A 13,609-nucleotide genomic window follows, 5' to 3' on the forward strand; every position below is an offset into this window, starting at 1 on the left:
CTGCTGTTCAGCATACCACAAATCAGTGAGTCAGTTATACCTCATGCCATACGAATCACTGTAGCATGCTGTTATTTCTTTTTTCATTACCACTGCATACCAATTATGTCAGAACAAGAAGAAAAAGGGGAGAATTGGATTATGAATGCCCTGCTTTTAAGGCACAGAAGAATATGGATTACTTTATCAAATGAGATGGCAAAACCGTATTTACTATGCAATGACACTAAAAGAATACAATACACTTCAACACTGCTACAACACTTATCACAGTATTCCCAACTCACAGTAAAGTCAGAAAAATACAAAATCTAAAATACAATTATCTCATCATAGCCAAACTGCTTCACAAAAATAAGAAATGAAAATAAGGCTGCAACCAAAGTTAGGTTCCCAAATGGTTCTTTTGTTAGCCAAGCAAGGAAAGCAGTACACTAGTGGTGATTAATTAGCATGATTATTTAAATCTTGACTGCGCAGCCAAATAAATGTGTCCAGAGAAAATAAACTTAAGACCATTAGCATTTCAAGGAAAACAGTTTCTCAAGAGTTAAAGGACATTGGGCTCGACATCAATAATCAATTAAAAAACAATGCAGGGGCTTCCCTGGTGGTCCAGTGGTTAAGACTCTGTGCTCCCAATGCAGGGGGCCTGGGTTCGATCCCTGCTCAGGGAACTAGATCCCGCATGCTGCAACAAAGATCCCACAAGTGGCAATGAAGATCCCACGTGCCACAACTAAGACCTGGCGCAGCCAAATAACTAAATATATATTTAAAAATTATACAGAATATGAAACTACGTTATTTTTTTAAAATGAAAATTATTTTGAGTAGTATTCCTTGCTTCTTGACAAATGTTACTGATACTGCTCAATTCTTGTATTTGAGGAGTCAATGTCAAGTTTGAAGTAACTGAAAAATTAGTTTTTATAAACAGTCTGCATGGACTAACAGGCAAAACTATTTTCAAAGTTGAGAGAACACTCATTTGGTACAACCTGAGGTAGAATCTGCTAAGATGTGCTACATCTGATGATGATAAAAGCACATGTGGAGTATTAAAAGAATTACTTGGACAAAGATATAATGCTTATAAAGTATTTTTAATGCTTATAAGTATTTAAATGCTTATAAGGTATTTGAAGACTACAGTTAATCACTGTCTTATTCATCAGCAGGTACTCTGGAACATATTTTGAACTTTCACGTTATTCAACTGGTAAGAGTATCAATGATGAACTTCACTTCACTCCGGTGAACTAGTCAGTATCATGAACTTTTGTCAGAAATATGCTGACTTGCCCAAACACACAGCAGTTTGACGGCTTAACAGAGGTCAAGTTTTCTGGTTTTGTTTGTTTGTGTTTAAAGAGGTAAAGTTTTACTGCAATTTTTTTAGCTCAGAGCTAAGACTGAAATTCTTCTGAACCACTCGACCACCATTATCAAACAATAAATAAATGACTTTGGAAATTACCTTTTGCTAAAGACTTGGTAATGTTTCTCAATGAATTCCCAAAATTACAAGGCAAAACAGCATTTATACGCCAAACTCATACTGTGGTTAAGTCATTCTGACAACAAATGAAATTGTTTGAATCACAGGCAATGTCAGGCTGCTTTATACATTCTCGTGCTGTCAAGTTAAAACAAGCAGCAAGTTCTCCATTCCCACAAATGTGCAGTAAAGATAGTTTTGAGCTCACAGTATTGTTCCAACAGCATTTTTTGGACCTCAGTGCAAGTGCAAAGAAATATCCACATTTTAAAATTCATTTAATTGTATAATTGAGGCACTACCACCTAATCTTCAATTGGAAGTGATTAATCTGTCATGACATGCTAAAAGCCAAAAAGAATCTAACAGAATCCTATAAATGCTTTCCAACTGATGAATATGCTACTATAATAATATATTTTGGGAATGAACACACATTTGAATGAAATAAGTAAAATCTCATTACCTATCAGTATTACCAGATGAACATTTGCAAATGATTTGCAACTGACAAAAGGAAACACTGTGAACATCAATTAAGCAAAATGTTATCCCTAAAAAGAATTCCATTCTTATCATTAGTTGATATGTGTAAGAAAATGTTATACCCAATTATTATTACATTTTTAATTCCATCAATAAAAGAACTTGTGGAACTTTGTTTTCTCTCGTAATGTAATACTTTTTTTTTTTTTTTTGGCCACGCCGCATGGCTTGTGGGATCCTCGTTCCCTGACCAGGGATCAAACCCACGCTCTAGGCAGTGAAAACATGGAGTCCTGGGCTTCCCTGGTGGCGCAGTGGTTGAGAGTCCGCCTGCCGATGCAGGGGACACGGGTTCGTGCCCCGGTGCGGGAGGATCCCACATGCCGCGGAGCGGCTGGGCCCGTGAGCCATGGCCGCTGGGCCTGCGGGTCCGGAGCCTATGCTCCACACGCGAGAGGCCACAATAGCGGGAGGCCCGCGTACCACACACACACACAAAAAAACATGGAGTCCTAACCACTGGACCACTGGGGAATTCCCTTCATAATGTGATATTCTTGATTTTGCCTCTTGGCCTGCAAAGCCTAAAGTATTATATCCCTTTGCAGAAAAAATTTGCTGACCCCTGCTCTAAGATTTCCTCACCTTCCAGAGTGAGCGCTTACAGGGCAAAAGAAGAGTCACGAATTTCACCTTTCAGGTATATGAGGTGTACTTATGAATATATATGCATACCTAACTAACTCTGAAGAGCTGAGTAAACATTATAATAGTAAAAAAAATATAATAAGAATGTTAAGCCATCAGGGTACATTCGTTTTTGTTGTTTCTTATTTTCCTTTGATGGAAATATTAACATGAAATCTTAAATACTGTATTAAGCCATTAAATAAAAAATCTGAGTAAGAAGTTGCAAAACCATTTTTTGTTTGTAAGACAAAGTTGTTACTACAGACACCACGCTACAGTAAAAAAACAATTCGCCTATCAGTGGGGAAACCCAATTAAACCTTTGTTGTCTCTGCTCTTAGACCTCTAAAATGTGAATAAAGCATCTCTCTCAAAAGTCTGTCAGTAAGAATCAAATAAGCATTAAGTAAAATCAGAACAGGATAATTCGTTTCCTTGTTTTAAACATGGTATTATCTGGATGTTTAGACTTATCGCAGTGATCATTTTGTAATCTATACAAATATTGTATCATTACATTTTACACCTGACACCTGAAGCTAATACGTTATATGTCAATCATACCTTAATTTTTAAAAATGGTATTAAATTTTTATAAAAACATTTAGTATTTTATCCAAAAACCTGATGATATCCACTGTATTCTATAAAGGAATATATACTACGGTGACCATTCTGATTATTTCCTCTCAGTAGTGAATTTTTAAAAATTCCTCATCCAGCATCTCATTTTTCTATTTCCTCTGCCAAAACATAGGTATCTTTTTAAACATACCTAATCACTCTCACCTTAGGGACATGGCTCCGTGCTTTCATTTCTTCTCATTTAAATGCTAACTTTTAGGACTAAAATCATCATTCTGGCTACTGATTTTGGACCTAATTCTTAGCATGTTAAACATCTGAATAGTTGAAAAGGATATCCACTTACTGAGTCTGGTCTACAGAAAAGTGACCAAAAGTAAATTCCTAACCTGCTCACACATCAGAATCTCTAGTAACTTTACACAACCACAGATCTTAAACTCCACTGTGGCAGATTCTGATCCTTAAGGTCTGAGGTTAAGACTTAGAAATCTGATTTTTAAACAAATCTGGCAGGTACTCTGATGCAGCTAGTTTAGTCCTGGTGTCAGGAGTGGATACCCACTGTCTTCTATAAAAGAACACAAAACTGGACTAAAGCCAAGGAAAATGTGTCCCAGTGATTAAGTACACAGGTAACTGTGTTACCCCTACACTTCATATTTCCTATGCTGTTGAAAGGAGAAGACAACCCACTTCTCCCAAACCATCTTATAAGAAGAGAAAACCACAAAACTGCCTCTGGAAACCTTCAAGTAACCTCTTGCACTAAAATGCACACAAGTGATTAATACTAATTCTTATGTATTTAAGGCATCCTTAAAAAACAAAAACAGGGGCTTCCCTCGTGCCGCAGTGGTTGAGATTCTGCCTGCTAATGCAGGGGACACGGTTTCGAGCCCTGGTCTGGGAGGATCCCACATGCCACGGAGCAACTAGGCCCGTGAGCCACAACTACTGAGCCTGCGCGTCTGGAGCCTGTGCTCCGCAACAAGAGAGGCCACGATAGTGAGAGGCCCGCGCACCGCGATGAAGAGTGGCCCCCGCTTGCCACACTAGAGAAAGCCCTCACAAAGAAACGAAGACCCAACACAGCAAAAATTAATTAATTAATTAATAAACTCCTACTCCCAACATCTTATTAAAAAAAAATTCAATACATTCTTAAAAAAAAAAAAAAAACAAAAACAGCACCTTGCAACATGAAAAGATAGTTCACAAAAGTTGTTCCTCATACACACACAAAAGCACTAAGGATAACAGTATAAGAAATGTTTTCATTGTCCAAATAAGTGAGAACAAAGGGAAAAAGTATCAGTTGTTATGAGCATACCTCCTACTCCAGGCCCCAAATTTGGCACAGTAGAACTCTGCCCGGCAGTGCCACTGGCAGCACCACTACTAGTGCCCCCCACGGCACTGGTGGTGCCACTGGAAGCTGATGAACTCTGAGAAGCCTGTGGAGCCCATGGATTGGGTAATGGATCTCTATTTTCTGTACGGGAAGGTTGACTACCTTCACCTGAGGATGTATTGCTCACTAAGGAAGCAAACGGATTGCCACCAAACTGTAATAAAAGACACAAAAATTATAAAGAATAAGCTTTTGTTTTAAATAACAGATATGGAACTCTTTGTTAATGAAAATTGCATTTCTGCATATAAAGGCAACCCTCAACCACACACATATTTATGTTAAAACAGGAGCCTTGGCCTGAGCCTCAGAGCCTGTGTTATTACCTGTTCTTGTGCAGCACTCAGCATTGGTTCCTGAATATCTGTGTACATGCGCCGTAAAGCATTATATCCCCCCGGGATGCTTTCAAGGTTGCTCAAAGCTCGGTCCTGGTTTCTCATCATTTCCTGCATCATTGCTGGATTCCTAGCAAGTTCCAATGTCTAAGAAAAAGATTTCCGGGGGCGGGGGGGGGGGGGGGGGGGAAAGGTGCTGAAGTACACATGAACTATTTTAGCTATTAACTGCCACAGTTAATTTCATAAGTTTTCTAATTCTATGAATTAGCAATCTTCAATATTTAAATCAGAAAATTATTCTGAATAATTCCTGTTGGAAATCACCTCAAAAAGCAAGCTAACATCAAAAGAGAAGCACTTTGTTATGCATGACTGTCCATCTCTTGAATTGGACTCTTTTTATTTCTTAAATCTGCAAAATAACTATTTACAAAAATCTTTAAAATACAGCATAAAATTCAAAGCTCAAATAGTTCGAATTACAGCTTTGTTGAGTTTTCCTGAACAAGGATTAGGAATTTTTTTTTTACTTATAAATATGGCAAGCTCTTTAAATACAGAAAATTAAATAGAAGAAGTATATAATTTCTTAGCTAAATGAAACTTTCCACATACCTGTCTCATAATATCTGGATTATTCAGCATATGACTAATTTCTGGATTTCTCTGTATCAACTGCTGCATTTGTGGATTGGCCATAATTAACTGCCTCATCAGGTCAGGATTTGAAAGCATGCTCTGGACAAAGGGATTCTCCATGATCTGGACCATCATTTCAGGATTGGACATAAGTTGCCGCTGCATCTGGCTCTGTAGTTCAGAGAAGTTGGTAGTATTCAAACCCAAGCTACTCAGACCTGCAAGTCCTCCAAGCCCACCTAAGAAGACAAAGAGAAAAACACACATAAATGAAATTCAGAAGTTTTATCATTAATACGACTAGGCTAAAATATGAAGATGCAAAAATATTAACTGAATCAACAGCCTATTAACAGAAAACCATTCAGTTTAAAGCAAAAATAGAATTCCTATTACTTTCATAAGTACATGTTTAATTTCTGTAATTCAGACTTGTAAAAAATGCATTCACTTTGATATTTAAGTATAAGTAATAAAACCAAATAAATATATATATCCTATGTGTAGTATAATACAAAAATATATTTGGTCTTTGTCCCTGGTTCTAGGCACAGACCTCCTAAAACCCTTAGAATTTCCTGACTGAAGGGAATGTCTTTTGTTATTTGTAACAAGCCCCTTTGGATCATACTTCATTTATGCTAATGATGTTTCTTAGGGTGGAGCCCCTAGACAGCCTCAGGATGGGGTGGTCACCACAAAGACCAAGTGATTTGAGAGTTGGAACTTTCAGCCCCATCCAGGACTAGAAGAGGATATAGAGATGGAGTTCTGTGAAACTCTTGTGCAATGAGGTTCAGAAGCTTCTGGGTTGGTGAACACATCTAGGTGCTATTAGGAGGACATGCCCAGAGAGGGCATAGAAGCTCCGCACTCTTCCCCCACCCCCCATGCCTTGCCCTATGCTTCTCTTCCACTTAGCTATTTCTGAGATGTATCCTTTATAATAAACTGGTACATTTAAGTAAAGTGTTTTCCTGAGTTCTGTGAGCCATTCTAGCAAATTACCAAACCTGATAAGGGGGTTTGGGAACACCTGATTTACAGCCTGCCAGTCAGAAGTACTGGTAGCCTGAGACCTGGACTGGTATCTGAAGTAGGAGCAGTCATGGGGGACTAAGTCCTTTAACTTGTGGGATCTGACACTAACTCCAAGTAGGTAGTGTCCGAATTGAACTACTGGATACCCACCCAGGCAGCGTTGGAGAACTGGCTGGTGTCAGAAAGACACCCCGGAATATGTCCGCAAAGGAAGAAATGAAAAATATACAGTAGGTTATACTTCTAATAATCTCTTTCCAGAAGACTACTTTAAGTTTAGCAAGTAGAATTCACCTATGACTGGTTGGAACAGAGCTGCTGCCAATCATGAAAATAGATGTCTCTCTGGAGGAATTAAATCATGGAGAAACCTAATAGATCCAAGAGGATGATTAAGTGCTTATTGTAAAACTTTGTAAAATTATATAACCAGCCAAATGCATTCATTCCTCACTTACTGAGCACTGTGCCACATGTTGGGAATAAGGTGACAAGAAAGACACAAGTATACCCTCAGAACTCAATCTGGTGGGAAAGACTGACAAAGAAAACAAATGCAGAATAAGTACTTCAAAAGAGACATTCACAGGATATCACGGTAATATAGTACCTAAGTGAAATGGCTGCTTTCCCACAAGATGACATTTAATGAACTTGGAAAATGAGTAAGTTGCAAGAAGTAGGGAGTGCTGGAAGATTTAATACTAGGCACAACAAACATTATATACAAAAACACAGATATAAATGTGAGAATTGCTGTATTCTTGAAACCACAAACAATTCAGTATGACCAAAAGGGCAGACAGCAGTGCTCACCAAACATCTCACGTGCAGCATTCTATTTCTTTTGCAGTTGGACAGGCCCATGTGACTAGTTATGGCCAAAGGATTACAAGAAATGATGTGTGTCACTTCTGGCCCAAGTACAGAATACAAGGTCCAGCTTGGGACACTTGAGCTGTCTATTCTGCCACATTCCAAATGGTGCAGCTATAAGATGGCAGAATTCCATTAGCTTGAGTCCCTGAGAACTATGTAGATGGAGGCCTCACTGACCAGTGAAGAACATGAAGCACAAGCAAACTATTACATTTAGAATGAATAAACAACAAGGTCCTACTGTATAGCACAGGGAACCATACTGAATATCCTGTGATAAACCATAATGGAAAAGAATATAAAAAAACAATGTCTCTGTGTATAACTGAGTCACTTTGCTGTACAGCAGAGATTGGCACAGCACTGTAAATCAACTCTACTTCAATTAAATAAATTTTTTTTTAAAAATGAAGAATGAAGAAAAGCTTTAGAGCAAGAAATTAAGCTTGTGGTAATAAGCCACTGAGTTTGGGGTTATCTATTACCACAGGATTGCCTATCCTAACTAGTATAACTGTTGAGATACGGTAAGAAATGGGGATGGAGAGGTAGACGGGGACTACATCACAAAGTCTTGAAAGATTTTAAAAGCAAGACAGTCACTTAAGATATTCTAATAACAGTGTGGAAATGACACAGAGTAAACATTTTTAAAAGTTGAGGAGCTACATCAAGGAAGTAACAACAGAATAGAATAATTGCATGGGGTGGGATAGAGAAGATTTTATGGACTAAGAGATTTGGTTGGGGAGAGGTAGTAGTTTGAGACAAGATGATGAATTTTTCTATTTGTTTTGTTCTTCTTTGCTTTCTAAGGAGGCACATACAGGCTAACAGACTCAGAGAACATCAGGCAATATCAAAGAGAGCTGAATACAAGGCAAGGAGTTCAGAAGTGATGTGGGCTGAGGTAAAGATCTGAGAGTCAACAAGTTATAGTTAGGATAATGTCACTTGGGGAAAATAGAGTAAAAGAAGAGAAGAAAAGGCAGAACTCTGGGGAACAATACTAATATAAGGAATAGGAAGAAGAGACCCACAAATGAGAGAGAAAAAAAGTGGTCAGAAAATTAACCAGGGAAAAAGAATATCAGGAATTAAAGAAAAAAAAAATTTCAAGGAAAGACTGGTATGCATTGGAAGAGAGTGAATTAGATTTTAAATCACTTTCTTTTAATCTAAGTATCTAAAAATCTAAAAAAGTGTCCACTAAATTTGGCAAGCTAAGAGGTCAATGGTGACTTTATCTAGGGAATTTTCAGTAAAGTGATGGGGACAAGAAATGGAGCACAGCAAACTTAGTGAAAGAGAAATATAGACAGAAAACAGAAAATGCCTTTTCCAAAGATAGCTTCCTTTTCCAAAGGAAGCAAAGGAAAGGTGGTAGTGGGATTCTGTGGCTTTTAAACGTGGAATAGACCTTAACGAAAAGAGACAGCAAAAGAAAAGCTGAATATGTAGGGTAAATGGAATAACTGATGGAGAAAAGTAACTAAGATAGGAGGGGGTGGGAATGAGATAAGAAATGGAGGGACTAGGGAGATGTATGGCCTCAGACAAATTAACTGAGAGATTTACCTCAAAAACACCTTTCATGAGTCCAAACACTAAATAATTTCATCCTAATCTCTCTAGATTGTTCATGTTAATAATTTTGCCATCTAAAACTCATCTGCTTCAACCAAAAGAGACACATTTAACCCAAGATCATTTTAAAAAATAAGAGCATCAAGCATTTAAAAAAGGCAAATGTGAATCCATGCCATTACTAAAAAACTTTTTCTGGAAGAGGTGGAAGGTTTGATCCTCGATATGTGAAAACTGTACATATTTTTTTAAATGTCATTTCAAGGTACTATACTTGTCATACAACTTCGGAACTGAAAGAAGCATTAAGCCATTTATCTACCTAGTTCAACTTTTGTTAGCTTCAGACTACTCTTTTCCCAAAAAAAACCTCCCAAAGAACCTTAGTGTAAAAACTGATATAAGAAAACTATTGATAGTTTTAGCTGATGCAGAAGATTCTTAACCACTGGGCTTGTTCCCAGGCCCAGGCCTTTTTGTGCGCATTTAGAACAGTTAGGAAATCACTAATGCAATCTGATCCCTTCATTTTACAAACAAGAAAATTGTATTCAGGGGGTTAGCTTATGATCAACAACTAGCTAATCCTCTCCAGAGTCAATTATGTGGTGGTCGGATCAGGTACACATACAGTACATTTCTTTCATTATTGAAAAGAAATGTGTCACTTACTGACCACTTATTATATGTAAATGTAAGCTAAACAAGTACATCTGTATTTCCAACTACTACTCCCTTAATACCTACAACTACAGAAATAAGCTATACAAGTTTTTGTTTTCATTGTTAAAGTGACTTAATGTTTAATTCTATCATTTTATTTAAAACTACCCTGGGGGGAAGGAAGTTTTTAAGAAATCCTTAAAAAAAAATGACTAAAGATACTTACCTAAACCAAAAGGGTTGCTAGTGGCAGAACCAGATGTGGAGTTACTATTAGGAGCTGATGATGCAGTAGCATTGCTTCCACTGGTGTTTGTTTGCTGAGCTGAATGATCCTGAGGCCTAGGAAAAATAATTATATCATGGTATAAACACCGGAGCTAATTATTTCAAAAGAACCTCTGGAACTCCAATATGCAGAAATAAAGTTTAAGTTTTCAGAACAACTCAAATTATCATAGAGTAAATACCCTGAAGTAACTAAGCACTAGGAACACAAATATAAAGAAACATAGTGAAACCCCACAAAATCCAAACTACATTTCAACTGCCCTTCCTGAAGTATACTGTCATAAATATTTTATTACTTTCAATCATACTGATTATGTAAGAGAGGGAGACAGGTCACCTCACAGAAGAGAATCAATGACTGGTCACAATCACAAAGCTTGACTATATAAGCTACTTTTTATCTACTCCTTTCTAAGTTCTTGAGGGTTGGGGGGGGCACTTTTACTCAGAAACTAAAAAAGTTAAAAGTAAAAAATAAAGAGAGACTTCACCAAAAGAAGGCTGAGAAATCAATACAAGTAATAACTGATTATTACTTAATATCTTTAAGTAAAAAATAAGGAGAGTTTATTGGAAACCCATTCCATGTGACACCAGTTAAGAGTTCTGAATCTCATTTCATCTGAATGATGATAAAATACCATATCTAAATAAGTCTAAGGGAGCTCTAGGAGCTCTTTCACTAAGTATAAAATAATTTTAAGTGAAAAGAAAATATACCAATTTGATTGGAGATATTTTTACTTAGTGGTACACAAATAAAGTTATCTCTTAAAAAGTGAATGATGCCTTAGATTTAATGAAACATGGTTACTAATTTGTGGTTTGCCAAGAAGATGAGTCACCCCTGATCTCTGTCCAAAAATCTCTCTAAACAAAAAACATAGCTAAAAACATTAATTTGCTTGTTTTGTAATTCAAATAATAACTCAATAATGATAAACCTTCTAAAATATCAGATGTGTAAGCATTAGCATTACTGAATCATTAAAACATTTGCTATCTACGTGAGCAGCAAATAAATGAATTTTAATCCATTTACATATTAATGACAGAAAGCCATTTAAAGCCAAGACTGGTTATTTTTAAGAGAGAAATGTAAACATTTATTCATGGTTTAAAGTTGAATGTCTTCTAAAAACATACCTGTTTTGCGTTTTGATGACAAGGTGAACAGTAAGTCCATCGTGAATTCCATGCTGACTCAAAGTATCTTGATCTTTTAAAATTTTTCCAGCAAATATCAACACAAGTTGGTCGGTATGGGATTTAAAACGTTTAGAGATTTCTTCCTTGAACTAAATAAGATAAAATAAATATGTATTACGGATGTTTGCGTAACATCATCTAGTCTAGTTTCTAGAAAAGTATCTCAAAAGAAGCCCCCACTACAGATACTGCAACAATTCAAATATAAAGACATAGTCTTTCTGTGTCCGTATCTTGATCTTTGTGGGAAATGAGTGTTACCACCTCACTCATCTCTAATGCAAACATTTTATTACAGGTGTACATATCCTATATTCAATCTTCTGCTAAGATCCAATAATTCACTTCTTTGTCATAGCCTTATTCTTTTTATATCAATGGTGCTAAACGTAGTTCAAGCCACACATAGCTCTTACCAAGTTTACAATAATCTTTTCCTCAGATTTCCATCTCAAATCCTGCTCCTTTCTAGTTCAATATAAAGAAAGCCAATTATACTGACTTTATGCCCCACCTCTTTCATTGAACATTTATTAACAAGCAGTATCATGCAGATGCAAAGATAGAAAGCAAAAATCTTTCCCTGAAGGCGAGCAGTCAGTAAACCACAAAGTACAGAGGAAGCACAAAGGGTAGTTAGAGAAAGTTTTCCAGTGAAAACTAATTAGAAAGTAGCCAGAAAAACCTGAAGAAAGGCTTCCCAGGGACAAGAATAAAATGCAAAAACAGAGAATAGAAAAGAGTGTCATACTATAAGAAAGGCTTACTTATTCTACACTGGATCAGTTTCTCAAACCTTCATCAAAATCACCTATATACTTAGGTTTTTTTACTCCACTGTCAAAGTCAGGAAACCTCAGGGTGGTAAAGAAATTCAAAGAATCACATCTTACCCCAATGCCCTACAGAAGTGGCTCTCGATAGATGATAGCATTATCGCCAAGACAATGTTTTGGAAATAAAAGGGGATATTTTTGGTTGTCACAGTAAGTGGAAAGACACAGTAAATGATATGTAACATTTTCTTGCAGGGGCAGGAGGGGAGATGAAGAGGAATACAAATATAAAGCAAGATAGGCCATATGTCAATCACGGTTGAAAATGAGAGGTACACAAAAGTTCATCACATTCTACCTTTGTGTATAAATGAAATTTTCCATAATCAAGTTACAACATTCAATGTAACCAACTGGTTTTTTAAAAAATCATACAGATAATGCGAAATTATACTGCAGTAAATATTCTGGACCTTTTCCATATGACTTTCCTTCATTTGAAAATATACGATAGAAAACCGTAATTCAAAAAAAACACATGCATCCCAATGTTCACAGCAGCACTATTTACAACAGCCAGGACATGGAAGCAACCTAAATGTCCATCAACAGAGGAATGGATAAAGAAGATCTGGTACATATATACAACAAAATATTAATCAACTATAAAGAGGAATGAAATTGGGTCATTTATAGAGACATGGACAGACCTAAAAAGCATCATACAGAGTGAAGTAAGTCAGAAAAAGAAAAGCAAATATAATGACACATATACATGGAATCTAGAAAAATGGTACAGATGATCTTATTTGCAAAGCAGAAATAGAGACACAGACATAGAGAACAAATGTATGGGGGAAAGGGGTGGGGTGGGAGGAACTGGGAGACGGATTGACACATATACATTATTGATACTATGTATAAAATAGACAATTGATAAGAACATACTGTACAGCACAGGGAACTCTACCTAATGCACTGTGGTAACCTAAATGGGAGGGAAGTCCAAAAGGGAGGGGATATCTTTATGTGTATAGCTGATTCATTTGTTGTGCAGTGGAGGCTAACACATTATAAAGCAACCATACTCCAATAAAAACTAATTTAAAAAGAAAGGAAACAAATATAACCCTTTTACCTAAGGTAAGCAACTTCCAACAAGAAAAATATTTTTAAAGTACCATTAGCACAATATTCTATATAAAGAAGTAAGTCAAACCATGATTTAACCATTCTCCTATTATTAAACATCTCATTCTCCCTTTGGCAGCTATTAGAAATAGTCATAAGGTAACGAGCAGAACACATGTTTTTATAAGGATTGAATGAGAATGTATGTAAAATTCAAGCATCGGTCACATACACGGTGGTCAATAAATAGTAGCTACTACAATGCCAGCTCTTTTAATCCTCAGTAACTGAAGAAGATGATTTTTTTTTTTTTTTTTTTTTGCGGTATGTAGGCCTCTCACTGTTGTGGCCTCTCCCGTTGTGGAGCACAGGCTCC

General features: G+C 36.7%; 1 protein-coding gene across 2 annotated transcripts in view; it reads right to left on the minus strand.

Moving 5' to 3' along the window:
• The window catches only part of UBQLN1 (ubiquilin 1), a 54,031-nt gene that overhangs the window by 14,543 nt on the left and 25,879 nt on the right, over window positions 1-13,609 (minus strand). For both annotated transcript variants that reach the window (XM_082843151.1, XM_082843150.1), the window contains exons 2-6: window positions 11,264-11,415; window positions 10,053-10,168; window positions 5,633-5,895; window positions 5,003-5,161; window positions 4,596-4,830 (exon numbers count right to left, since the gene is read on the minus strand). In XM_082843151.1, coding sequence (XP_082699277.1) covers window positions 4,596-4,830; window positions 5,003-5,161; window positions 5,633-5,895; window positions 10,053-10,168; window positions 11,264-11,415 — 925 coding nt within the window. The remainder of the gene's footprint in view (window positions 1-4,595; window positions 4,831-5,002; window positions 5,162-5,632; window positions 5,896-10,052; window positions 10,169-11,263; window positions 11,416-13,609) is intronic.

Source organism: Leucopleurus acutus (genome assembly GCF_964270905.1).
Source record: "Leucopleurus acutus genome assembly, chromosome: 7".
Taxonomy (NCBI): domain Eukaryota; kingdom Metazoa; phylum Chordata; class Mammalia; order Artiodactyla; family Delphinidae; genus Leucopleurus; species Leucopleurus acutus.